This window comes from Anolis sagrei, chromosome X (genome assembly GCF_037176765.1).
Source record: "Anolis sagrei isolate rAnoSag1 chromosome X, rAnoSag1.mat, whole genome shotgun sequence".
Classification (NCBI taxonomy): Eukaryota; Metazoa; Chordata; class Lepidosauria; order Squamata; family Dactyloidae; genus Anolis; species Anolis sagrei.
The window spans coordinates 93,975,560-94,003,035 of record NC_090034.1 but is presented as its reverse complement, the minus strand read 5'-3'; the positions used below and the strand labels follow the sequence as shown (position 1 = coordinate 94,003,035).

The following is a 27,476-nucleotide window of genomic DNA, read 5'->3' as shown; positions in this document are numbered from 1 at the left end:
TCTGAAATATCTGGAGGTGTTGCATTTGCCTCTAGGGATTGAAGAATTAGTCATTGGGTGGGTAGCCAAAGAAAAGCCAATGTTCTTTTAGTAGCTGCATATTTCTAAACTACATCTCAGATTACTCAACTATAATCCAATATGGAATCACAGATTTAGAAGATTATGGGCGAATCTAGATACCCCTAGATTCGCCCATAATCTAGATACAAGGGGGACATGATAGCCTTGTTTACATATTTGATGGAGCAAGTCTGTTTTCTACTACTCCGGAGAAATGTATGAGGAGCATTGGATTCAAACTGCAGGGGGAAAAGGCTATTCTACCCAATATCAGGAATAACTTCCTATTGGTAAGAGTGGTTTGGCAGTGGAATATGTTGCCTGGGAGTCTGATGGATTCACCATCTCTGGAAGATTTTAAACAGAGCCTGGATGGCTATCTGCCAGGAGTACTTTGATTCTTGCATGGCAGAATGGGATTGAAATGAATGGCCCTTATGATAGATATCTTCCAACTCTATAATTCTATGATTGAAGTGTTTTGAAAATCATCCAAGTTGAAATATGTCCCCAGTGGACAACTACGTACATCTTACTTACCAGTTGTTAGAACTGTGAAAAATCGAAGGAGTTTGAGAAGCAGGCACGATGGATCCATAAAACTCTCCTGATGGCATTCAACTGCCCTGTAATGACATTCAAGGAAAGCATATTTGGAAAGCAAGACTGCATTATAGTTATCATTAAAGCATACTTAATCTACAATGCCATATAATGCAGTGTATTATATGGTCAGTGTGGACCCTTATAACCCCACTCTAATTTGTTCCCCATTCATTTCAGAGAAGCCCCAGCCAATATTGTGCTGCTTTAAACTTTAATGTCTTTGAACCAAATAATAAGAAATATTTGAGCCTACTATTGTGCCTTCAAGGCATGAGGTCCACCAGATTTCAGAGAAATGGGGAGGGAGGGGAGAGAGAGAGCCTTGTCTACCCTAGTCAGTAAATCCAGGCCCAGGTTGGAATCGAAATTTTCACAATGATAAGGTAACTTACATATAACTTTGTAGCTGGCCAGAATCCCAGTTCAACTCATGATATTTCCCAGAAGGGATGAAGCATCATAGGGACAACCAGGAGCCAACTCAAGGTGTATCTTGGTAAAATGCTCATGTAGCTGAATCTAGCCAAGCAGAACTATTAAATCAATTGAATTTGCATGCTGCTTCAAACTTTAGTGTCTTCGAACCAAATAATAAGAAATATTTGAGTATACTATTGTGCCTTTAGATCAGACTAAAATATTGCCTCTCCTGTCCCTCCGAATGATGTCATGGAACAGCAGAATAGAGTCTGTTTAGGAAAGGATGGAAATGTCCCCACACACCTATGAGCAGGAAGTTGAGATGTTGCAAGCTGAGACGTTGAATAGAGGACAACAGAAAGGTGGGAAGCAGGGGGAAGAGAGAGGTGTTGCCATGACAAAAGTTGGCATGACATCCTTACATAGTATGACTCCTCCTGTGTCATAGTTGGTTGGTCATATCACAGCCCTGTGGGACCTGGAAGATCTACAGAGGGGACTTTGTCCAAACATGATTATGGTGATAATGTTGATTATTGTGTGCCTTCAAGTTGACTCTGGCTTGAATAGTTCCTAACACACATCATTTTCTTAGCAAGATTTCTTCAAAGGAGTTTTACTGTCTCCTTCCTCTAAGATTGAAAGAGTGGCCACCATTTTTTAAAAAGATTGTTAACCTCTGATCTTTTATGTTTAATTAGAGTTTTGTGCAAATCTCTATAGACCTCCACCAATATGACATGCATTAAACCAGAAGTGACCCCTTTTAACTTCAATACACAGAATCTCCCAGTGAGTGTGATCAATATTAATAGTTTAAACTTGCTAGCAGGAGGGAGGGTGAGCACTGGTCAAGGAGGTAGTGAAGTCTTCCTTCTCTCAACACCCCCCCCCCATAAATATATACATGTTAGGCTTGTGCATTTCAGCTGAACCGCAATCTGTTTCTGTTCTCTAAATTTCAGCGGACACGCGGATCCATTTTTGTGCACCTTCCAAAAACGAATGTACATCCAAAAATCCATTTTCAATCCACAGCCAAAAAATGCAGAAAGATCCGGCCCATTGCCAGCAATGGGGGAGGGGGCTTCATACGCTCTCCTTCCCATCATTTTTAGGGTTAGTGGGATGAAAACCAAAACTTTTCACATGTATTGACAACTATGGCTGCGTCCCCAAGGCTTGCACTCATTGTCCCCATCTACAAAAAAAAAAGGGGGGGGGGGAGGTCGACCCCTTCAATAGAAACTCCAGGAGTGGATGGACCAGAAAGCATACTTGCTGAAGATCAAGCTGGATTCAGGGAAGGTTGATCCACCATAGACCAATGTCTGGTATTGCAACATCCTGTTGAAAAATACTCCTCCCAAAACATATCTACACTCTACGTCGACTTAATTGACTTTAAAGCAGTCTTTGACTGCATCTCATGAGTCAAACTATGGAAAAAACTGGAGAGCTCTACAATCGATCACCGACTACTTCACCTAATACACCTACTTCATGAAGGGACCTCACTTTTTTTTGTGTCAGGAGCGACTTGAGAAACTGCAAGTCGCTCCTGGTGTGAGAGAATTGGCCGTCTGTAAGGATGCTGCCCAGGGGACGGCCAGATGTTTTGACGTTTTTACCATCCTTGTGGGAGGCTTCTCTCGTGTCCCCGCATGAGGAGCTAGAGCTGATGGAGGGAGCTCATCCATGCTCTCCCCAGATTTGAACCTGCGACCTGTCGGTCTTCAGTCCTGCCGGCACAGGGGTTTAACCCACTGCACCACTGGGGGTTCGCTGAAAATAAGGTACAACACTAAGGGCCCCTCACCAAGGCACAGAGAAAAGTCCTTATGACTCTTCAATCATACTTCTTTTGTGGCTCATGACATCTCCATCCTGGCATCATTTAGCTTGCTATGTGTATGGCCATGTTCCAGAAGCATTCTCTCCTGATGTTTTGCCTGCATCTATGGCAGGGATCCTCAGAGGTTGCAGGCAAAATGTAAAGAATTCTTGGGAATATGGCCATACACCCGGAAAACTCAAAGCAATTCCACGTGATTCCGGCCATGAAAGCCTTCGAAAACACATCATTTAGCTTCACGCTACTGTCTCTTGCTCTATTGTGTGGCAAGGTAAATGGTTGAGGAGGGTTTTCTTTTAAAGGGCGAGAACTGCAGTGCATAGCATTGAGATTTTTAAGGTAATTCAATTGCATCAGCTCTAGTTTCATGATTCTTTTATGGGTGAGCAGATGAAGACTTGTATATTGCATATGTTATCATAAACTAGAGTTTATAGGGGGGAACTGCCACCATTTTTGGAATCAGCAGGTCAAATAGATCCAGAAACAGGTCTAACAACTGAGGAACCAAAATGTGTTCGTCTGTCAGTTAATCCCCTTTTACTGTCAAGAGTAAAATTATAACATTTATCATCAACTTTGGAACTATTAATAATAAAAAAATTAGATTCACATTTCTTAATTTCCTTTACAACACATTAAGGTTTCATGAAATTAATGAAATATGCTTCTACCAGTCTCCACTGATAACGTCACAATTTTGAAAAAAAAACACCACACATTCTTGGTTTAGGTTCTTGTAAGCTTGGTGTTTATTTTCCCTGAGGAAAGGAGAGCAAATTTATCTGCAAGGCCAACCTGCAGGCAGTTTACATTGAGCTTGTGAACCTTGGAGCTCTGATTGAACACAGAGTAATTGCGCTATGCAAGTGTGCTCTACATGAAGATCTTCATCAGCAAGAGAGCAGAGAAGGGTGGCAGGAGGAAGCTGGTGGGTCGACATCCCTGAGAACGCATTGTTTCACATCGGGCCTTCTGGATATTATCAGAACCAAACCAGAACCGGGCACGTTCTTTTTCTATTGTTTCACAGACAAACTTATTTGTGCAGCCCATCATTGTTCGGTCTATGTGGCTTCCATCTGCACACAGGAGAAAAATGGGTGGTCAAGAGATCAAGAGAATTTTCAACACCAGCAACGGTTCTCTAAGCAAAGATCTATATGGTCTCTTTGGTTTGGTTTGCTGGAAAGGACCTCTGCCATTGCCACATTGAGTCTTAATGGAAATTTGTTTATGGCATTTCTACCCCACCTTTGTCCAACCCAAAGGGGACTCATAGCCGGACAACCATTAGATACCTTCAGAACAAAGTGCAAGTAAAACAAACATTTAAAATAAAAATAATAAAATGCATACATTAAGACATTCAAAACACATACAAACAATACCTTCACTGTTAGGGTGAAGTATTGTTTGTTACTGTAAAGAAGCACTAATCCCACCGCTTGTCAACAAAATTATGTGAGGAACCTTCTTTTAAATATCAATTAAGCTGCCACCAATATGTTTAGAGACGCTGGATTATGTCTCTGTTTATCTTTAGTTGTGCTGTGAGGTGATTTTGGTAGTGTGGAATGCACCAGGCATGTAAGCAATCGAGGAGGCAGGTTTGAAATATAAAGAGAACAAGTTTTATTGTTAACAGAACGTAATTGTTGCAGTTTTGAGACTTTGAACTTGGCACAAGGCTTGATGTTACAAAATGGCTGGTTTGAGATACATGCTTCTGATGATACAATTCTACAAACTTCTTCTTAGTGAAGTGCTTATACTACTTCAGAGTTCCCAATTGTGAATGTCCACACTGTTTGCCCTATACTCGGAACAAACCACTGATCACCAGTCTTTCCTTACTGGCAATCCTGAAAACCCCCTCTGTTAGATTCTTTTAACCTAAGCAATCTAACAAGGTAACACCTTCAGCTCTCTTGCTGAAGAAATATTCACAAATTCTAGGAACTACTGAATTCTCACAGCTTCACAACAGAGCCCTAACTGGCTATCCTCTTCCCCGGGTCTCTTCCACCGGACTGGAGCTTAACTGCCACTTTCAAACCTTTTCCTCCTTAAGCTCCGCCCACCTCCTCTGAGGCTTTGTCTTGTCACCATGGCAACCTATCCCTCACAGCTAGGCCATGGCAATAAATGTAATACATAAATACAGTTTAAATACAGTATAATAAACACTCTATAATAAACATTTCTCTACACCTTCCCCCCCAGAAAAATATTTTTGCATATTTCTTAATCCTAGAATAGCAAAAATAATCCTACATATCATTTAACAATAAATACATATACACCAATTCTGAAAGGTAAACATATTAGGGTTAAATACATTTCAATTACACATACATACAAACCTTTAACTTACGAAATTCTAGTATCATCTATGGATGTGGTATCCAAGTCTCACATTTTTATATTTATACATATATTCGTAAATATCTATTGCCTATTGTAAAACATATATATCTACCACACTTTATTATAATGGGATTATATCTTATATCTATGGTATGAAACATATACAGTTCACCACTGTAATAACATCCTATATTTTATAAGTTTATAATAAAACAGTATACCCATTTGGTTTAAATATTACACTATACTATTTTATACTATATTACACATACATTACCTTTATACATTAACATATATAATTGACCTTCTACCTAGTCTGGTCAATTTATAAGACATTTATCTATATACCATACCACAACTTTTCTCCATACATATGGTCTCAATTTGTTAATAGCCCATTCAATAGTTAAACTCCCACATTTGATCATTGACATAGATGTCTTAGTGTCCAATGTCCCATGGTTCAAACACAACCTCGGTTGTATTGGACCAACTGTCTACAGCAATGTCTCTTTATGATGATCTTTTAGCTTCTTTTTTCCACTTCTTCGTTTCTTCTTTTTAGGTTTCTTCTTTTGTCTCTTGATGTCTTTTCGATTACCTGGAGACATGGTTTTCTTCCTCACACGATGTCTGCAAGACTTTTCTCCTCTTTTTTTTGTTGCTGGGGTATCTTCTTTTAATCTAACCTTCCAATTATCAGGAACAGTTCTGTTTCCATCGACTTTCAGGGCTTGAACAATGGCTTGCTTCCATGAAGCATCAGGTTGTAGTGAATAATCTGGAATTCCTCTAGCATCTTTTCTTGGCACTGAAGAGAATTCACTGTCATTAGAAGAACGAACACAAATATTGTCCTTCTTCATGGCAAGCTCATCACTGCTATCTGGACAAACTTCTAAAGCTAGAAATTGCAGCTTTTTCTTTTTATCACCACCAATATAGTCTGCGTACATCAGCTCTCCTGACAGTCCATCAGCTCGGCCTCCACTCTCTCCTTCCTCTCCGTTCAAGGATAAAGGAGATCTCTCTTCCGACACATGGCCAAATCTTCTCTTTCTGTTCACTTTCTCTTCAGATGTATGGATCTTTGTTTCACAGAAGACCCCTGGATATTCTGAACTCGCATCAGCTTCTACTGTCACATCCAGAGTTTGTTTTTCTTCAGCTTTCCCTTTAGATTTTAATTTATTGTCTTTGTCAAAAAGTTCAGCTGAGGTAATTTCTTTACGTGGAGCTGAAGGAAATACATCTTTTAAGGCCAAGGATTCCTCTTTCTCCTCAGAGTTTATCACTTGTCTTTCCAGACCTATTGTTTCTATACTCTCTTCACTGGTTCTCAAATAATCAGCCACTGGAATCGGCTCTGCTGCAGGGCTTGTTCCTCGTTTGCATGGTCTCTTCTGGCTGTACACTTCTGACTTTATATTTGGAACACCATCTTCAGCAATAAATCTATAGGGTTGTTCTTCTGCTTTTTGTTCCTGTTGAATTTCCTCAACTCCTCCTGTCTTCTTAACAACCTTAGCAACTGTAGCACTGGCTTCTGGGCTCTCATCCCCATCTTGTCGGATGGCAAAACACAGGGCTTTCTGTTCAGGGCTTTTGTTGATACATTTTTTCTCCCCACACACCATCTTACAGTATTTAATCTCCTCAGCCAAATCATTTCCAATTAAACATTGGTATGGTATGTCAGGACTGACTGCAAAATCCCACACACCCTTCCATCCTTTATATTCTATCGGCAAGGTCACCACGGGTATCGGGATCGCGGGACCTAAACCTTTTAATTTTATTTCAGAGGTTGGCTGTTGAAATTTCTGAGGTATTATTTCAGGGTGCGCGATGCATACTTCGGAACCTGTATCTCTGAGTCCTTTCCTGTCTTTGTGATCAATAGAAATGGTTTCTAAGTAGTCCTTAGATGGGCTGCCTGACAGGATGAACAGACATTGTTTCTCTTGAGGCTCTGAGCTTGAACTCTCCTTTGAAACAGTATCTGCTTCTGCCCTTGGTGTTTCTTTCATTTTATTCACAAAGAGGGTTGTTTTCTCATTCCTTAACAGAGGACATTGATATTTTATATGATCCAATTTTCCACATTGATAGCACCGACGTTTTACCTCAGGAGCAGTTGGCCTTATTACACTCTGCCTCCTATAGGTGGTGTCTTCTAAGTCAGCACCCTTTTCTTGCTGTGGGCGCTTTTGTTGTGAATAAAATGGCTGCCTGTTTGTTCTTCTGTCCCCTGGCAGATCCTCCCTTCCAAATCCTTCTTTCAAGGTTGTTATTTGATCTGCCATACCCGCTGCCTCTACAATCGTGGATGGCTTGCGATCTTGAATCACCCAACGAATTTCATAAGGAACTAATTGGAAAAATTGTTCCAATTTCAAAAGTTCCCTCAGCTGTTGATAATCTTCTACCTCAGACGTCTTTATCCAACTATCGAACAGTTGAGACAATCTAGAGGCCACCTGAGCAAAACTTTGTGTTTTATCTTTCTTCAACGTCCTGAACTTAAATCTATAATATTCAGGAGTCAATCTATATTCCTGTTGAACCTGTTTCTTAAACAGATCATAGTCTCTACAAGACTCCTCCGGCATCTGTCCATAAATCTGTAAAAGCTTCTCATTTATCTGAGGCCTTAGGTACATCATCCATTTGTCTTTAGTTAACCCAAAATCTTGACAACATCTCTCAAAAGATATAAGGAATTTCTCTGGGTCATCTCCTTTAGTATATTTTGGGAATTTCTTTGTCAAATCTGGGGTATCCACTCCAGATCTCCCTTCCTGAACATCACTGGATGTTTGAGACAAAGCCAATCTTTGCTTTTCTAGCTCAAACTCCATTCTCTTCAATTCTAACTCCCGTTCCAATTCTCTCTCTCTTTGTCTCTCTTCAAATTCTCTTTCCCTTTGTTTTTCTTCCAATTCTCTTTGTTTCGCCTCTCTTTCCATCTCCAATTCTCTCTCTCTTTGTTTTGCCTCCATCTCCAGTTCTAATCGTCTCATCTCTAATCGTTTTTCCTCCATCTCCAGTTTGTATTTATAAGCCATTTCTGTCATAGGCACTGGCTCTGTCTCTGACTCAGAGCCCGAACTTTCTCCTTGGTCTCCCTCTCTTTCTTCAGCTAGCTTTCTCTGCCGCCTGGTAGCCATTTTTCAGCAACTTTTACCTCACAACTTATTTTAAAATTAAACTTAAGGCACTCGATTAGTTGTTACACGAATCCCGTCGTCTGCCACCAAAAATGTAAAGAAGCACTAATCCCACCGCTTGTCAACAAAATTATGTGAGGAACCTTCTTTTAAATATCAATTAAGCTGCCACCAATATGTTTAGAGACGCTGGATTATGTCTCTGTTTATCTTTAGTTGTGCTGTGAGGTGATTTTGGTAGTGTGGAATGCACCAGGCATGTAAGCAATCGAGGAGGCAGGTTTGAAATATAAAGAGAACAAGTTTTATTGTTAACAGAACGTAATTGTTGCAGTTTTGAGACTTTGAACTTGGCACAAGGCTTGATGTTACAAAATGGCTGGTTTGAGATACATGCTTCTGATGATACAATTCTACAAACTTCTTCTTAGTGAAGTGCTTATACTACTTCAGAGTTCCCAATTGTGAATGTCCACACTGTTTGCCCTATACTCGGAACAAACCACTGATCACCAGTCTTTCCTTACTGGCAATCCTGAAAACCCCCTCTGTTAGATTCTTTTAACCTAAGCAATCTAACAAGGTAACACCTTCAGCTCTCTTGCTGAAGAAATATTCACAAATTCTAGGAACTACTGAATTCTCACAGCTTCACAACAGAGCCCTAACTGGCTATCCTCTTCCCCGGGTCTCTTCCACCGGACTGGAGCTTAACTGCCACTTTCAAACCTTTTCCTCCTTAAGCTCCGCCCACCTCCTCTGAGGCTTTGTCTTGTCACCATGGCAACCTATCCCTCACAGCTAGGCCATGGCAATAAATGTAATACATAAATACAGTTTAAATACAGTATAATAAACACTCTATAATAAACATTTCTCTACAGTTACCTTGTTATCCAAAGCCATAGTCTGAACCGTTCCAACATTCAGTTGCCCAATTTCGTATTTATCTATTACACAAGATCACCAAAGGCTTGATCAAAAAGCCATGTTTTCACTTTCTTATGGAAGGTCAGGAGGAAGTTGATCTAATATTCCAAGAGAGGGAGTTCCACAGCCGAGGGGCCACCACTGAGAAGGCCTTGTCTCTCATCCTCACCAGTCTCGCTTGTGAAGAAGGCAGGACTGAGAGCAAGGCCTTCCAGATTATCTTAAGCTCTGAAAACTGTAATCTTATGCTAAGTCAAACCTGGAGAATCTGTGGCTCTCCAGATGTTGTCACATGCCCAGCAAGCATGTCCAATGACAAGCAAAGCTGAATCATCAAGATTTAGGACTGAGCAGTAGTGATAGCTTGGGAGCTTGGGAGTGATCCTGGATTCATCGTTGAGCCTTGAACCCTAGGTCTCAGCAGTGGCCAGGGGAGCTTTTGCACAGTTAATACTTGTGCGCCAGCTGCACCCGCACATTGGGAAGTCAGACTTGGCCACAGTGGTCCACTCTCTTGTGGACCACTGTGGCCCAAATAGATTATTGCAATTCACTCTACGTGGGGTTGCTTTTGAAGACTGTTTTGAAGACCATTGGACTAGTTGGAAGAACTCCAACTAGTCCAATGGTTGGCAGCCAGATTACTCACTGAAGCGACATACAGGGAGCACACCACCACCCCTGTTATATTAGCTCAATTGGTTGCCAGTCCACTTCTGAGCACAATTCAATGTGCTGGTTTTCATCTATAAAGCCCTATACAGTTCCAGCCAAGCTTACTTGTCCGAAATTGTCCCTCTATGATCCACCTTGGAGTTTACAATCATCAAGAGAGGCCCTGCTCTCGATCCTGCCACCCTTGCAAGCACGGTTGGTAAGGACGAGGGACAGAACCTTCTCGGTAGTGGACCTTCACCTATGGAACACACTCCCCAGCAAAATTAGGGCAACTCCCTTACTCCTTTCCTTTAGAAAAATGGTCAAAACATGGCTCTGGGGACCAAGCATCGCTCTCCTCCCCCCCCCCCTCTCCTGGCGAGTCATTTCTACACACCAGGAGAGCTGCTCCGAGAGTGTACTGGAGGCTGAGTAAGTTTATTTTACTTTTCAAAGAGGTCTGGGGGCTTTGGGGGAGGGGGTAGAACCTCCAGATGTTCTCACGGGCGAGTCCCACAGGAGCATCTGACCACCCACCCCAGAAAGTGTGCGCTTTCTGGGGTGGGTGTGGACAAGCCCCCAGGAAGATCCGCATTTTTAAAACACAAATTCTCCTGGGATAAAGGCCTGTCTGGATCCACCCTGAGAAGGGTGGCAATGTGAGGAGGAGGAAAGTGGATTTGTGGATTGGGAAAAGATGGGTTTCAAAACGCAGCATGGGCATGGCTATGAAAGTGATGGGGATTGGTGTCAGGGAGGTACTTGTCCCCACCCCCATCCCCAGTTTGCTATTGTGTCAGTTCACTTGCACTTCATGACAGTTTGCAATAGAGCTTACCATGGTTTCTGCACTTTCTATCTTAATCACACACCCGATGTGTGTCTCACTCACATACGCATATCTTTGCACCTGCATCAACCCATAATCTGTGATGGGCTCACTTGACCACAGAGAAAGACCACACTTAAAAGAAAATGAAGGCACGGGCATCTGGTTGTTCTAGCTCAGTACTGACCACCTGCAAAATCGGGGAGCAGTAAGATAGCCTGGATATTAATGTGAAATCACTCACTAGCTAATTCAACATGTGAAGCCATCTCAAAGCATTTGAGATCCCCTCCAGTACAATCCACCATCTTTGCTTTGCAGGAGTCTGACCAGGAATGGCATCCGGGGCACTTCTTTCCATTGCTTCTTGTCTCCACTGGTGGTACTGAAAATAGAAAGGAAGGGGTGTTCAATCATTCTCTTCCAACTCTAAGATTCTATGATTCTATGATTTCTGGTGGTTTTCCATCAGACAGTGCCCTCCAAACATGTTGAACGACAACTCCCAGAAGCTCCCAGCCTAGGGAAAGGTGGATTGCAACACATTTCGAGGGCACAAAGTTGGAGCATGCCACATTTAGGGTTGGCGTCCATGGTAATTCAAGGTTAAAGCACGGCTATCTATACATTTATTTTTGAGAGGGCTATAGACAACTTCTGATAGGCTTAATCTACGATGTTTGGTTACCAGTATTTAAATTGAATCTCCATGTGTCAACACAGTATTGCTAGAAGCAGCATTGGAGCTGTTACATCTTATCTTCTCTTTGGGACATTACTATGCTTAGCTGGGCTTATTGGAAGTACAGTCCAAAACATCCAAATATGCACTGCATTTCATACAGTCTCACTTGGAGAGGTGCACAAATTGATGTTATTTAGACAGGTGCATTAAGATACTAGAATGGGAAGATGATGCATTGGTTGTGGACAGTATCAGTCAAAACCACATAATGGTTTTAATTTTTAAGAGGGTAGAGTTCAGCTTTACCCTCTTAAAACTTAAAACCATTAGGTGAAGGTTTTGACTAATATTGTCCACTACCTATGCATAATCTTCCCATTCTAGTCTCTTTATCCACCTGTCTAAATAACATTAGAAGGAGTTTTTTGACTCTAAGAAGAATTTAGTGATATAATCCATTGCCTACAGAGCTATTATTTTATTTATTTATTAGGAGCATTTCTATCCCATCCTTCTCACCTCCAAAAAGGGACTCAAGACGGTTCCCAACAGGAACAATTCGATGCCGAACAATAAATAACAAAGCATAACATACCCTTAACATACATTAAAAACAATTGTAAATAAACATTAAAACAGTTCACCATTTCAAGTCATCTTCCAAATCAATCTTACCATTAAAGCAATCTATTCTGCAAACACTTGACCCCATAACCAAGATTTGAGCTTCTTCCAGAAGGTCATGAGGGAGGGGACAGATCTGATCTGATCTCATTAAGAAAGGGAGTTCCAGAGCCAAGGGGCCACCACTGAGAAGACCCTGTCTCTCATTCCCACCAAACGCGACTGTGATGGTGGTGGGACCGAGAGCAGGGCTTCTCCAGATGATCTTAAGGTCCTTGGGGGTTCATAGTGAGCTTTCTTTCTCTGGATGTCTTTGAAAAGAGGATGGACAATTACCAAATAGAGATAGTCAACCTGTATAGACAGGGTGATTTTTTGTTCATGTCAAGAGTGACCTGATAAACTGCAAGTCGCTTCTGGTGTGAGAGAATTGGCCGTCTGCAAGGATGTTGCCCAGGAGACACCTAGGCGTTTTACCATCCTGGGGGAGGCTTCTTTCATGTCCCCGCATGAGAAGCTGGAGCTGATAGACAGGAGCTCACCCTGCTCCCTGGATTCGAACTGACGACCTTTTGGTCAGTTTCACAGTTAAAATGCTTTCCCAAACATTTAGATGAAATCTACTTATAATTTAAATTTATTAATATAGATTTAATTTTAATAGATTTAAATTATAAGCAAAAACATTCCATCATGGAGTGAATTCTTTCCCATTTCAAGATATGGAGAAGATAGATTGCCCTGATTCTCAGATCAATGAAATGCTTTTTGTAAAAAAAAATTTGCAATAGTATCCACCTAATACATAGAAATCTACTTACTGTATTACTTTATATACATCCATAAACCATTACATTTTAACCCCCCCCCCCCCCCCGCTTTCCCCTCCCTCCAGCTTTACAAAGCAATGGCCATATAGCCCGAAAAACCTACAACAACCCAGTGATTCCAGCCATGAAAGCCTTCGACAATACATTTTTAAGTGCAGCCAGTCCAGGAGTCTGTCCATTTTCTCCTTTATCTGATCATTAGCTTTCCTTTCTTCAACCTATTTCACATATATTAACAAGTTCTCTTTGATTCTTTGTATTTTTATGATCCATGGAATATCTTGTTGTATTAATTCCATAATATCCAATTGTACTTGTTCATAAACATATTCATTCCATCTGTCCATTGCCCATTTTTTTATTCTTCCATCCCAATGCTATTACAGCATGGACAGCTTTAACCATTGCCATCAAATAGGTTCTTGTGGGTTTTTTCGGGCTATAGAGCCATGTTCTAGAGGCATTTCTCCTGACGTTTCGCCTGCATCTAAGGCAAGCATCCTCAGAGGTAGTGAGGTGGCCGTCTGCAAGGATGTTGCCCAGGAGCCTTCGACAATACATTGCCATCAAAGTTTGTTGGTCTTCTTTCTTCAACGTTTGTAAACCCATTGTTCCAATATCCAATAGTCCAGGCCCAATGTACAAAATTATTTTGAATAACCCATTTATTTTTTCTAGTACCCTCTTCCAAAATATCCTTTGTCTGATCAGGGAATCCAATTCGTTTTCCTCTCTTTTTACTTAGTTCTTAGCCATTTCCCATACTCCTCTCAATTTCAACCAATTTTCTCTTCCTCCTTTTTCCCACCAACTCCATAAAATCCATCAAATCTTCTCCATTATTATATAAGTCTTTCACTCTTGAAAATCCTGCTTTATTTAATTTCTTCAGCCAGTGTTCCTCTTCACCCTCAAACAAACTATACAATGGTGACCATTTAGACAATGTGGGGATCCACTGCCTTTGCTGTTTTCTCATATTGTAAAAGCCAGTCTTCTAATTCCCAAATATCGAATCTTTCTCTTGGCTATTGTAATTATACCCTTTTCCTGAATTTCCTTAATTTTCCTTTTGTTCATATTCATTGTTAGAATTTCTGATTTTGCTAGATTTTTTTTTCAGGCCGGATTCTTTTTTCAAAATATTCCAAAATAATTTTCATTTGCCCCAAGGTCTTTCTTGGATTTCCGTTATAATTAAAATATTGTCTGCAAATCAATTAATTCTGATTTCCTCCTTCCCTATTCTATATCCTTTAATCCATTATTCCTTATTCTATCTGCTAAAGGCTCCATTACTAATGTAAAAATTAAGGGTGACAGAGGGTGACATTTATCCTGATCCTCCCGTCAGCCTTTCTATACATCTCCTCTAACATCGTAATAAACTCTCTGTTGAACCCATATTTATTTAGGATTCTATATAAATACTCATGATTTACCGAATCAAAAGCACATCTAGTTTTATCATAGCCCATTCCTTCTTGTCCCTAATTCCTAATATATTGACTATGTTTCTTAATGGGTGGCTAATACTCCTACCTTTAACAAAGCTGTATTGTTCCTCTTTAATTAATTTTGGGAGGAGCTTCTCTAACCATCTTCTGCTAAGATTTTTGTAAAGATTTTATAATCCTGATTCATTGGGCTTATTGGCCTATGAGATGTTACCGCTAATAGGTCCTTCCCTCCTTTTAAAATTGTAAGTATTTCTGCCTGTTTCCAAGACTTTGGTGGTGGGCCCCATCTCATTATGTGATTAAACAATATTTATAGTTGTGGAGCCCCCAGTGGCGCAGTGGGTTAAAGCACTGAGCTGCTGAGCTTGTTGATCGAAAGATCGCAGGTTCGATTCCGGGGAGCGGCGTGAGCTTCCGCTGTCAGCCCTAGCTTCTGCCAACCTAGCAGTTCGAAAACATGCAAATGTGAGTAGATCAATAGGTACCGCTCCGGTGGGAAGGTAATGGTGCTCCATGCAGTCATGCCAGCCACATGACCTTGGAGGTGTCTACGGACAACTCTGGCTCTTCGGCTTAGAAATGGAGATGAGCACCACACCCCAGAGTCAGACATGACTGGACTTAATGTCAGGGGACTACCTTTACCTTTACCTATAGTTGTGGTATTAGCACTTCCCCCATTTCCTTATAAAATCGACCTGTAAATCCATCAACGCACAGTGCCTTATTACCTTTCAGCTCCCCTATCGCCTTTTTTATTTCCTCCTGAGTTATTTCTTCTATCATTAACTCTGCCTCCCTGGGGTCCAGTTTTGTATTTACTTCTTCTTCCCATCTTTTGACTGTTTTTCTTTTCTTTTTTGCATATAGTTCTTTGTAGTAACTTGCAAAAACCTGTAATGTTTTTTCTGCTCCCGTTATTTTTTTCCTTTTGCTTATTTCTTATCTGTCCTACTCCCTTCTTTTTTTAAAATAGTTAACCAATCTCTTCATAGATTGAATATTATTTCACTGGTAGCCATTTTTAACCATTACAGCAACTTTCCACAACTCCAAAGCATCGATCTCTGACAATTCCCTTTTTTAACTGGGCTAATCTATCTCCCTTCTCCTTATCCTTCTTCTGTTGAACTTCTCTCTGACATAGGGTATTTTCCTTCAATTTCTTTTCCCTAACCATCCTCCTGTTTCCCTCATAACCTATTTCCCTAGTTATGCATAGTCCTCTAAAGACCGCTTTTGAAGTGTCCCAAAGAGTTTGTATCCTGGCTGAACCATTGTTGTCATGGAAGAAATTTTTCATCTGTTCTTTCATATATTCTCTACTTTTCAAATCCTTCCAAATTATATTTTTATACTTCCATGTCTTATCCACTCCATCCCCGCTTATCTCATAATGAACCATCACCATGGCATGATCAGAGAGCCAGACTGTATCTGTAAAAACAAGATCTTATTTCCATACTGAAATTCTCCTTTAACAATATATGATCAATTGTGGTATATTTCTTGTGTCTATTCAAATAGAAAGTTAGTTGCTGTTGATCTTGTGTCACCTCATAAACATTTTTTAAGTTCCACCTTTTCCAATTCACATTACTTTTCTTACTGAAATCAAAGTTAAAGTCTCCCATAATCAAAACATCACCATCATAATAATTATCTATTTTCTTAAAAGGTTTTTGTATAGATTTTTCCTGACTTGTATTAGGAGCATAAACACTGACCAATGTCATTATTTTACCTTCTAGGTTTATTTTTAAAAATAAAAATCTTACGTTCTTGTGGGTTTTCTCGGGCTATAGAGCCATGTTCTAGAGGCATTTCTCCTGACGTTTCGCCTGCATCTATGGCAAGCATCCTCAGAGGTTGAGAAGGTCTGTTGGAAGTAGGAAAAATGGGTTTATATATCTGTGGAATGGCTGGGGTGGGGCAAGGAGCTCTTCCCTGCTGCAGTTAGGTGTGAATGTTTAGCTGATCACCTTCATTAGCATTTGAAGGCCTGCCTGAGTCTGGGAAAATCTGTTGCTGGGAGGTGTTAATCTGTGCCTGGTTTTTTCCTCTCTGTTGTTTAGCTGTTATAATTTTAGAGTTTTTTAATACTGGTAGCCAGATTTTGTTCATTTTCATGGTCTCTTCCTTTCTGATGAAATTGTCCACATGCTTGTGGATTTCAATGGCTTCTCTGTGTAGTCTGACATGGTGGTTGTTGGTGTGGTCCAGCATTTCTGTGTTCTCAAATAATATGCTGTGTCCAGGCTGGTTCATCAGGTGCTCTGCTATGGCTGACTTCTCTGGTTGAAGTAGTCTGCAGTGCCTTTCATGTTCCTTGATGCGTGTCTGGGCGCTGCGTTTGGTGGTCCCCATGTAGACTTGTCCACAGCTGCATGGTATACGGTAGGCTCCTGCAGAGGTGAGAGGATCCCTCTTGTCCTTTGCTGAACGTAGCATTTGTTGGATTTTCTTGGTGGGTTTGTAGATTGTTTGTATGTTGTGTTTCCTCATCAGCTTCCCTATGCGGTCAGTGGTTCCCTTGATGTATGGCAGGAACACTTTTCCTCTGGGTGGATCTTCATCTTTACTCTCGTGGCTTGTTCTTGGTCTTGCAGCTCTTCTGATGTCTGAGGTGGAGTATCCATTGGCCTGGAGAGCCCAGTTGAGGTGGTTCAGTTCAATCTACAAACCCACCAAGAAAATCCAACAAATGCTACGTTCAGCAAAGGACAAGAGGGATCCTCTCACCTCTGCAGGAGTCTACCGTATACCATGCAGCTGTGGACAAGTCTACATAGGGACCACCAAACGCAGCGCCCAAACAAGAATCCAGGAACATGAAAGGCACTGCAGACTACTCCAACCAGAGAAATCAGCCATAGCAGAGCACCTGATGAACCAACCTGGACACAGCATTTTATTTGAGAACACAAAAATGCTGGACCACTCTCACAACCACCATGTCAGACTACACAGAGAAGCCATTGAAATCCACAAACATGTGGACAATTTCAACAGAAAGGAAGAAACCATGAAAATGAACAAAATCTGGCTACCAGTATTAAAAAAATCTAAAATTAAAACAGCAGAGAGAAAAACAGGCAGGGACATCTAATCACCTTTCAAGAAGAGTTTGCTCCAGGCACTGTCAGCCCATTGTATGCTAATCAAGGTGGTCAGTTGAAAAGATTCACACCTAGCCCAACTTACAAAAGCCTTTTGTCTCACCCTGGTCATTCCACAGATATATAAACCCCTTTTTCCCAGCTCCAGCAGACCTCTGAGGATGCTTGCCATAGATGCAGGCGAAACGTCAGGAGAAATGCCTCTAGAACATGGCCATATAGCCCGAAAAAACCCACAAAAACTGAATTAGTGGTTAGTTCTACTCCGCTACTCAATTCTACCAAATTCAGGCCTTTGACCTCCTTGAATGAGTCCATTCAACTGCAGTGTGGCTTTCATTTTCTACTGCCTTCCTTTTTACCACACTTTATTATTTTTCCAAGTGAGTCATGTAAACTTATGATGCATTCAAAATATGAAAGCTCAGCTCTTTGGACTTCTTGTGAGACTTCAGGAATAAGTCTGAGCCTGTGGTTTTGAGCATTGGGTTGGGACTGCAGGAGATTGGGCTTCAAACATCTATAGAAACCCATTGGAAGATCTTGACCAACCACCTTATCACACTAAGGTAAATTGGCCCCTTGCAACATTTGGAGGACAGGGCCTGCTGAGTGCTATCACATGATGCTTGGCAGGCTCCACTCCACTGAACCTGGAAGTGGCAAGAAAGCATCGCAAGAGGCTTCCTCGGCCACGACAGAAAGTTAAATGTTTTTTCACCTATTTTCCCCATCTGATTGGGACAGGGCACCAACACGCCTTATCCCGTTCCCCCAATATGATGGGGGAAGGAGGGCAGACATGCAAAGAACAAATTGGGGAAGGGGTAGTGTGAACAGGTCCCAAGTCACACTCTCTTCATCATAAAATGGAGGCGGTGGCAACTTTCCTCTGAATAAATGATGCCAGGAATATCCTAGAACTGGGACACAGTAAGTCAAAGTTCTCATGGAGGCACATAACAACAAGAAAGAACTTATCCCATTATGAAATACTCTATTTGTGAGACGGTTGAGAATTATATCGAATTGGTCCCATCACATGATATTTGCCCCATCCCTTCAGTATTCTGCTGGAATCCATCTGCAAAGCGTTGGAGAAATGGGTTATTTGCAGACAGAATTCTAATTTATTTACTTTATTGTTATTTACTTTATTTGTATACCGCTCTTCTCATCCCTTAGGCGACTCAGAGCGGTTTACAGCAGTTTAGATATGCAGGATACAAAATCATTATGCATTTAAAAAACAAAAGCATCACAAGTCATTAACATCATTAACATAAGCATCAAACAACAATACATCAATATAACAAATCCATCCGGTCTAGTTGGTGAAATTAGAATCCAAAATTCGTAATCAGAATCCAAAACTCGTTATCCATTATTCCGTGTTCCAATAATCAGTTAATCAATCGCACTGCTTAGTCGAAAGCCTGTTCAAACATCCAGGTCTTTACTTTCCTCCAGAATACCATACAGCTGCATCTGAAGTCCTGGCCATTCCAAGACTGGAAAAGTTGGATGGGACAATCAAGACATCAAGGCGAGAAAATGGATGAGTGCCCAGTCGAGCATAAGATGCGGAAAGACACTGAGGAATCAATGGGAGTAGAATCTCTTCACAGGATTTCTGAAGGCATGGTGGAGCAAAGATACGATGAGGAATAACCACTTGAGAAGCGGCCGCAGGTTCTTGGAAACGACAGGGGTAAGGTACATGACCGCAAGCCCCTCCTAACAACCTGATATCCGCCTTTGAGAACAGTGGAAAGATCCCATCATTCCTCTAAACGCCAGTTGCATAAGTTTTTCTTTTAACTTCTGCCCAATATCCAACAGCAATAGTGAAAGTTGATGCTGGCATTGGCATGGTCACATAATAAAACCAGTTTAATACACCTTCTTCGGATTCTGTTATTTCCGCTGAGTTTTCGCCACTCAATAAAACAACAAGGCATGCATCTGCTCGGACTGTAGCTTGCCACGTTGACATGGCAACAGGCGGTTCTTGGCATGGAAAAAGGGCCGTGTTGTTTATTGGAGACCCCACTGTATAAACACACGGCCTGTCATTCTGGTCTGTCATCCAGCTGAGTGATCTTCCGTCTGGCTTTGTTTTGTACCAAATCCTTAAGGCATGAGGGAAGTCCTTTGGCAATTGGACACCTGCCTTCCTGATCTCCAAGCTCCAACTGCCGGTAACAAACAAGAGCTCTCCACAAGCAGGAGCTCGGCTGCAACGCCTGTCAAGCTGCTCCTTCCAGTGATCTGCAGGTAATGTCACAAGTTCATGCACAATTTGATTCCTGCGATCCCTGGCATCTTGAGACGATCCTGTTAACTTGGCAGGGTTTGCAAATTCCTCGACGGCTGGACCAAGGGAAATGTCTACCTCCTCAACCTTTAACACGGATAAATCACAGCAGTCTAGGACCAGTGAGGAATCTTCATTCCCATGAATCTCAATGTCACAGCAGTTCTTTGAACTAGAAATCCCAGAAGCCTGTTCCTTGTTGCCATGGCTACCGTTTTTATCAGAAGTATAAAGTTGCCATGGCTACCGTTTTTATCAGAAGTATCATTTTCACCTTTACCACAGGCAGCAAAATCATTACATCCACTTTCAGGACAGCAGGCGCTTGCATTTGACACAGGAACCGAGCCAGATTCAGGTGCCTGGACTTGGCAGGTTTCATCTGACCATGACCCACCAGCTTCTTCAGTCCGCTCTCTTGTGTTTTTTGAAATGCTACAGATTTTTCTGTTTCTGGAGTGCTGTTTTTATGTGGTCCTTATTCTGGTCTATGACCGTAATAAAGATTGTTGATCTGTATGCATCCCATTGCCAATCATATGACTTCTCATGTGTAGGCAGTCTCATGACCATAGACTTTTCATTATGGAAGCAGCTGCCACATCGAAGGGGAAAGATCTCCAGGATTACTGAAATCTCTAATTGCCATTTTATGTTTTTACTGAAAGCTGTACAAGTTATTTTCTCCATTGTATTCGTATGTGTAACATAATGTTAATATTTAAAAGAACTTTAATTAGTAGAAGTTCGAGCATCAAGGCTACATCACCTTGCAGTCTTAGAAAAAACCTTTTAAAAGGTCATAGAGTGATGCATCCTGATATAAACGGATTATATCCCAATGTGATGTAGGGTGTTTTTAATGGATTGGGAGGAGCCAGCCTTCCATGGTGTGATGAGTCAAAGCACAGTATTTTCAAATCCTAAGAATCGTGAAAATCAGGTGTGATGAGGAGAGTATGCATCCTGTCTCAATACAGTATGCATCCGGTCCTTAAAAAAAAATGGGATGCATCCTGATAGAAATGTATTGTATCCCAATGTGGTAAGGTCTGAAGTGTAGAACTACAATTGTATGGCAGTAGAAGTGTAATCTACAACTACTTAAAGTTTACAAGTTGTGAACCAACGCTCTTTTCGGATGAGTCCTCCACATTCCCCACATTCCTCTCTTAAACAAGACACAAAGCAGCTAGGAAAGTGAAAGGGGAAGGGAAGAGTTGAAAATGTTATACATACATGAAACAGAGGCAGTTTTGCATTCCTCTCCTTTGCAACAGGTCCAGTGTGTCCTGAAGTATTGGTTGCGACCCATATTAAAGTGAATTGGGGGGAATGAGCATCTGTAAACATTGCCACAGCCTTTCGTGATTTCCTCAGCTGTCTCTCCATCTATGTGGAAAGACAGAAGGAGAGAAGAACCTTGTTATTATTATTATTATTATTATTATTATTATTCAGAAGTCAGCAAAAATTCCCAATTCTACTACAAGTCAACTCTTTCATACTGATATCTAAGGTCCCTGTGGCTGGTAATATATTAACAGGGAGGGGAAGAAATTCCCTAGAGTTCAGACCCAAAGGCCTATATGAGCCATACATTAAAAGAAAGTACCTCTGCCCAGCTTTCTCAATGATTTCCTTGACTACTTGTGAACATTGGAACCAATTCTTCTTAGGGAAATGGGAATCAAGAAACTTTATTTTAACCTATGTATGTCTAGTGAGAAGATGGACACAGAGTAAAGTATGAATCTTGGCACCACATAGAAAAGGAGGAAGCTAAGGGCAGATTTAGACAGCCTCCTTATTGTGGAAAAAATCCAGAATTAATTCACCTCAAACCAGGAAAACCCTAATTTGTGGTGAATTAATTTGATAGTGGGTTTATTCCACACCTTCTTGGAAGATGCAGGATAAACCCACTACTTCAGGTGTCTGGACTGCAGAATACTGACAGTATTTCCACAGTTTTCTGGTCTAAATTAACCTGGAAAACCATGGGAATAACAAGCCCCTCCCCAGAAGCCCACCTAAACACGATAAAAAAGCAAAAGAACTCACCCTGCCTCCATGCGACGGCTGCCAGAGTTCTCCTGGCTCATACAAATGACGTGCCAGGAGAAGGGGAGAGCAGGAAAATCACTCCTGTCCCCCCACTTTTCCTGGTGCTTCATTTGTATGCACCAGGAGAACTCCGGCATCCGTCGCATGGAGATAGGATGAGTTCTTTTCCTTTTTACTGTGTTTAGGGAGGCTTCTGGGGAGGGAATTAAGTCTCCCGGTTTTGTGCTGGGAAATCCCAGTACAGCATCTTGATACCCATGTTCCTGGGGCCTCTCGCACTCATCCCAGAAAGCGTGTGCTTTCTGGGATGAGTGTGGACAGGGCCCCAGGCACATCCATGTTTTCAAAATGTGGAAAATGTTTTAGCACCCCTGGGATAAAGCCCTATCAGGAAGGCCCTAAGTAAGTCCATAGAACTCCTGGAGACCCATAGAACCTCTGGAGACTTAGGGCAGACCCTGAGTTCTAGCAATTCCCCCCCCCCCCCCCACACACACACACACCCAATATTGGCACCATTGGAGAGCAAATAACCGCACACTGGAAAATGTTGTGCTTCCTCTGGGATTTAAAGAAACAGCAGGAAATACTACCACATTTGCCTCACCTGGAAGAATTCAAGGATGCAGTCCATACTGTTTTCACAGCCTCGCGGGTGAAAACAGGGACACAGGTAGATAAGCAACACCAGAGTGTGATCAAAATGGGAGAAGTCATTACTGTTGAAAAACATACAAGCTAGTACATGCTGAAGCAGTTTGCTTTTGCCTGGACTTACTGGGAAGTACAAGATTCCACCCCTCTTCTCCTCTATCTTCGGCTTTTGCATTTTGAACTCAGTATACAGCAATTGAACGAGTGAAGGAAGTGGGAGGAGGCAAGTAAAAGGGAGATATTGTAATAGCAGCTGAAGTATGCGGTGCCAGAGAAATAATTAGGTTTGTCCTTGTCAAATTGGGACAGTTGGGAGGCAAATGCTTCTATGTAATAGTTATGAAAAGCCATTTTTAAACCAGTTACTAATGTGTTTGCTTCATTTAGTTGATGAACCATCAACTCACCAAGTATGTTCACAGTATATGAGATTACACAGGTTTCTTCGCTTGCTTTACAACCTTCCATGGCGCCTGTGCAGTTTTTACCCGGACCAGTACATGTTTCACACTGTAGAGAAGCACCTGAAGGAGGGAATAAAACATAATGATCATTATCCTTTCATATGGATAAAAATTCCAATTTTCTGCTAGGCTAGGTGGTATTTGTATCACACTAAAGGCATTTCTGCTCCACTGGCCCCAGAATAAATGGCCAGTGCAAAAACAGCACCAGGGAATGCCCAAATTCACCCTTCAGTTTTCTTTGGCCGAGCAGCAGACAGAATCCCGACTTCTAGTCCAACGTTCAAGCCATTTGGATCAAACACACTGGGTCAAAGGAATTTTTACCAGACTCTCAACAGTTTTCCTTCTTAACAACTCAGTGTGATTCTAGCTCAGTGGTTCTCGACCTTCTTCATGCCATGCCCCCTTAACACAGTTCTTCATGCTGTGGTGACCCCCAACCATAAAATTATTTTCATTGCTTGTTCATAACTGTAATTTTGCAACTGTCATGAATCATAATGTAAATATCTGGTATGCAGGATGTATTTTCATTCACTGGACCAAATTTGGCAGGCACAAATACCCAATACACCAAAATCTGAACACTGGTGGGGTGAGGGGGGGGGGGTGATTTTGTCATTTGGGAGTTGTTGAGATTTTAAGTTAACCTACAATCAAAGAAAATTCTGAACCAGGCCCACAATTGATCTGCGCCAAATTTGGCACACAGAACTCCCATGACTAACAGAAAATATTGGAAGGGTTTGGTGGGCATTGACCTTGAGTTTTGGAGTTGTAGTTCACCTACATCCAGAGAGCACTGTGGACTCAAACAATGATGGATATGGACCAAACTTGACATGAATACCCAATATGTTCATACGTGAATACTGGTGAAGTTTGGGGCAAATAAGCTTTAACATTTGGGAGCTGTAGTTTCTGGGATTTATAGTTCGCCTACCATCAGAGAGCATTCCGAACCCCACCAACGATAGAATTGTGCCAAACTTTCCACAAAGAACCCCCATGCCTTGAAGGGACTCGCTGGTTCGATCCTCCCTCCAGCCTCACATGCTCTCCCTCTTCTGCACATGCGCAGCATGCTGCCATGCACCGAGCATGCCTGTTCTCCCCTCCCAGCTTGGAATCCCAGAAACAGTCCTCCCCTTGGCTGAGAGGCCAGCCAATCATCAGAGGAGAGAGCTTTTTACCATCTATTTCCAAAAAGGAAGAGAGAGATAGGCGGAGAGATCTTCAGCCCTCTCTGCCAAAAGGGTTCCTAAGACCATCAGAAATATATTTTTTCTGATGGTCTTTAGCGATCACTATGAAACCCCTTCATGATCTCCTCCCCCCCCCCCCCCCCCGGGGTCCTGACTCCCAGGTTGAGAAATGCTTTTCTAGATTGTATCTGCTTTGGTCAGATATCACCTAGAAAACTGTGTCCAGTTCTGGGCACCATAATCCAGGAAATATATAGTTGTTGTTTATTCATTCAGTCGCTTCCGACTCTTCATGATCTCATGAACCAGCCCATGTTAGAGCTCCCTGACGGCCATCATCACCCCCAGCTCCTTCAGAGTCAAGCCAGTCAATTCAAGGATACCATCCATCCATCTTGCCCTTGGGTGGCCCTTCTTCCTTTTTTCATTCCATTTTCCCCAGCATCATTGTCTTCTCTAAGCTTTCCTGTCTTCTCATGATGTGGCCAAAGTAAATCTTTGCCTCTAAAACCCTTCCAGTGAGCAATCGGCCTTTATTTCCTGAAGTTTGGACTGGTTGGATCTTCTCATGGTCCAAGGCACTCTCAGAATTTTCCTCCAACACCACAGTTCAAAAGCATCTATCTTCCTTCGCTCAGTCTTCCATATGGTCCAGCTCTCACATCTGTAGGTGACTATGGGGAATACCATTGCTTTAACTATGCGGATCTTCGTTGCCAGTGTGATGTCTCTACTCTTCACTATTTTATCAAGATTGGCCATTGCTCTCCTCCCAAGAAGTAAACATCTTCAGATTTCCTGGCTGCAGTTTGCATCTGCAGTAATTTTTGCACCTAGTCTGTCACTGCCTCAATGTTTTCTCCCTCTATTTGCCAGTTATCAATCAGTCCGGTGCCAGAATCTTGTTTCTTTTTATGTTTAACTGCAACCCAGCTTTTGCACTTTCTTCTTTCACCTTGATTCGAAGGCTCCTCAGCTCCTCCTTGCATTTGTCCATCAAAGTGGTATCATCTGCACATCTAAGGTTGTTAAAGTTGCATTCGTCAAGCCCTGCACATCGCATGTGTTCTGCATACAAGTTGAATAGGTTGGGTGAGAGTATACAACCCTGCTATATGCCTTTCCAAATCTTGAAACAGTCTGTTGTTCCATGGTCAGTTCTTATTATATTGAGTTCTAATATATTGAGGGGGGCAAAAAAATGGTCAAAGTTCTGAAAACTATGAATCCCTGTGAAAGCAGCTTAGCGAGCTGGGTATGTTTAACCTGGGGAAGAAAAAGTTAAGAGGGATATTTGTTTACAAATTTAAAGGGATGCCATATTTGATGGAGCAAGTCTGTTTTTTTTTTACTGCTCCAGAGATATGTATGTGGAGCAATGGATTCAAACTGCAGGAAAAAACCATTCCACCCAATATCAGGAATAACTTCCTGTTGGTAAGAGTGTTTTGGCAGTGGAATGTGTTGCCTGGGAGTCTGGTGGATTCACCATCTCTGGAGATTTTTAAACAGAGCCTGGATGGCTATCTGCCAGGAGTGCTTTGGTAGGCATTCCTGCATGGCAGAATGGGACTGGAATACATGGCCCTTAGATATCTTCCAACTCTATAAATCTATGACTGAAGTGTTTTGAATACCATTCAAGCTGAAATATGTTCCGCAGTGGACAACTAAGTACTTCTTACTTACCAGTTGTTATAATTGTGAAAAATAGGAGGAGTTTGAGAAGCAGCCATGGTGAATCCATAAAACTCTCCTAGTTGGTAGTCAAGTTCTCCAGCTTAAAGGACCTGTAATGGCATTCAAGGGAAGCATATTTGGAAAGCAAGACTGCAGCATAGTTAGCATTTAAGCATACTTAATAATTCTGAGACATTGGCTAGATCTACAATGCCATCTAACACAGTGTATTATATGCTCAGTGTGGACCTATATAACCCCACTGTTTTCAACATCTATGTTAGACCCCTTGCTAGTTTGGCTCGGAGTTTCGGCCTGGACTGCTACCAATATCCAGACGATACCCAACTCCTTCTGCGCCTGGAGCCTGGAGCAACGTCAATTCCAGACAATTTCACCCTATGTCTGGAAGCACTGTCGAACTGACTACGTGCTAGCAGACTGAAGGTGAAGACTGAGATTCTCTGACATGGCCACCCGGCAGGTCTGACTTATCCATTACCCACCTTCGATGGTGCCACTCTATCTCTATTGACCACTGTTAAGAACTTAGGTGTCGTCCTGGATTCGCAGCTGACAATGGAAGTTCAGGTCGCTGCTGCCAGCAAACAGGCCTTTTTCCATCTATGACAGACAATTGGCACCCTACCTATCTGACGAGGCTCTGGCAACTGTCATCCATGCCACGGTCACGTCTAGGCTGGACTATTGCAACGCCCTGTATGTTGGCCTTCCTATGTCTACGACCCGAAAGCTTCATATTGTTCAGAATACGACAGCCAGGTTACTCACAAGAACGCCCATGAAATGCCATATAACACCAGTGCTGCAACATTTACATTGGCTTATGAGTACCGTGGCCTGTATAAGATGTTAGTTCTGACCTTTAAAATTATTTACGGTCAGGGTCCATCGTACCTTAGGGACCGTCTCTCCTTCTCCCATTGTCGGAGGTCGCAACGACCAGCCCAACGTGACTTACTCTATATACCGGGTCCTAGAGAAGTGCACTTGGAAAGGACCAGACGCAGGGCTTTTTCTATTTCTGCCCCTGCCTTATGGAATTCCTTGCCACCCTATATGAGAGCCATGCATGACTTAAGACCTTTTACTCTAGCACTTAAGACCTGGCTTTTTACTAGAGCATTCGATCTCTGTTAATTTTTTAATTTCTGTATGTATGTATTTTATCTTTTACAATTTAGCTGTAAATCACCTAGAGCATTCTCGGATGGAGGGCGATTAATAAGTAATTAAATATGATATGATGATGATATAATGATTTGCTCCCCATTGATTTCAGATAAGCCCCAGCAAATATTGTGCTACTTCAAACTTTAGTGTCCTCAAACCAAATAATAAGAAATATTTGAGTATACTATTGTGTCTTTAAATCAGACTAAAATATTGCCCCTCCTGCCCCTTCGAAGGATGTCATGGAAAAGCAGAAGAGAGTCTGCTTAGGAAA

At 41.8% G+C, this 27,476-nt stretch overlaps 1 protein-coding gene and 1 pseudogene across 1 annotated transcript; both read right to left on the bottom strand.

Annotated features, from left to right (window-relative positions):
• Positions 1-3,683: 3,683 nt before the first annotated feature.
• On the bottom strand, positions 3,684-26,338 carry LOC137097944 (phospholipase A2 inhibitor and Ly6/PLAUR domain-containing protein-like). Its single transcript, XM_067473413.1, has 5 exons — positions 26,018-26,338; positions 23,064-23,180; positions 21,175-21,327; positions 11,145-11,285; positions 3,684-4,026 (listed from the first exon to the last, which is right to left on the bottom strand). Exons 1-5 carry the CDS (start codon positions 26,073-26,075, stop codon positions 3,821-3,823), a joined length of 675 nt encoding a protein of 224 aa, XP_067329514.1. The 5' UTR covers positions 26,076-26,338; the 3' UTR covers positions 3,684-3,820.
• Positions 19,075-20,317, bottom strand: LOC137097938 (aminopeptidase O pseudogene; annotated as a pseudogene).
• Positions 26,339-27,476: the final 1,138 nt, after the last annotated feature.

Coding starts and splice junctions, on each gene's coding strand:
- LOC137097944 (XM_067473413.1), bottom strand. CDS start 26,075: ATGGATTCACCATGGCTGCTTCTCAAACTCCTCCTATTTTTCACAATT. Junction 23,181..26,017: donor TTTCACAATTATAACAACTG/GTAAGTAAGAAG, acceptor TCCCTCCTTCAG/GTGCTTCTCTACAGTGTGAA. Junction 4,027..11,144: donor TTCACATGTTGAATTAGCTA/GTGAGTGATTTC, acceptor TCCTGTGTGCAG/ATGGAAGCCACATAGACCGA.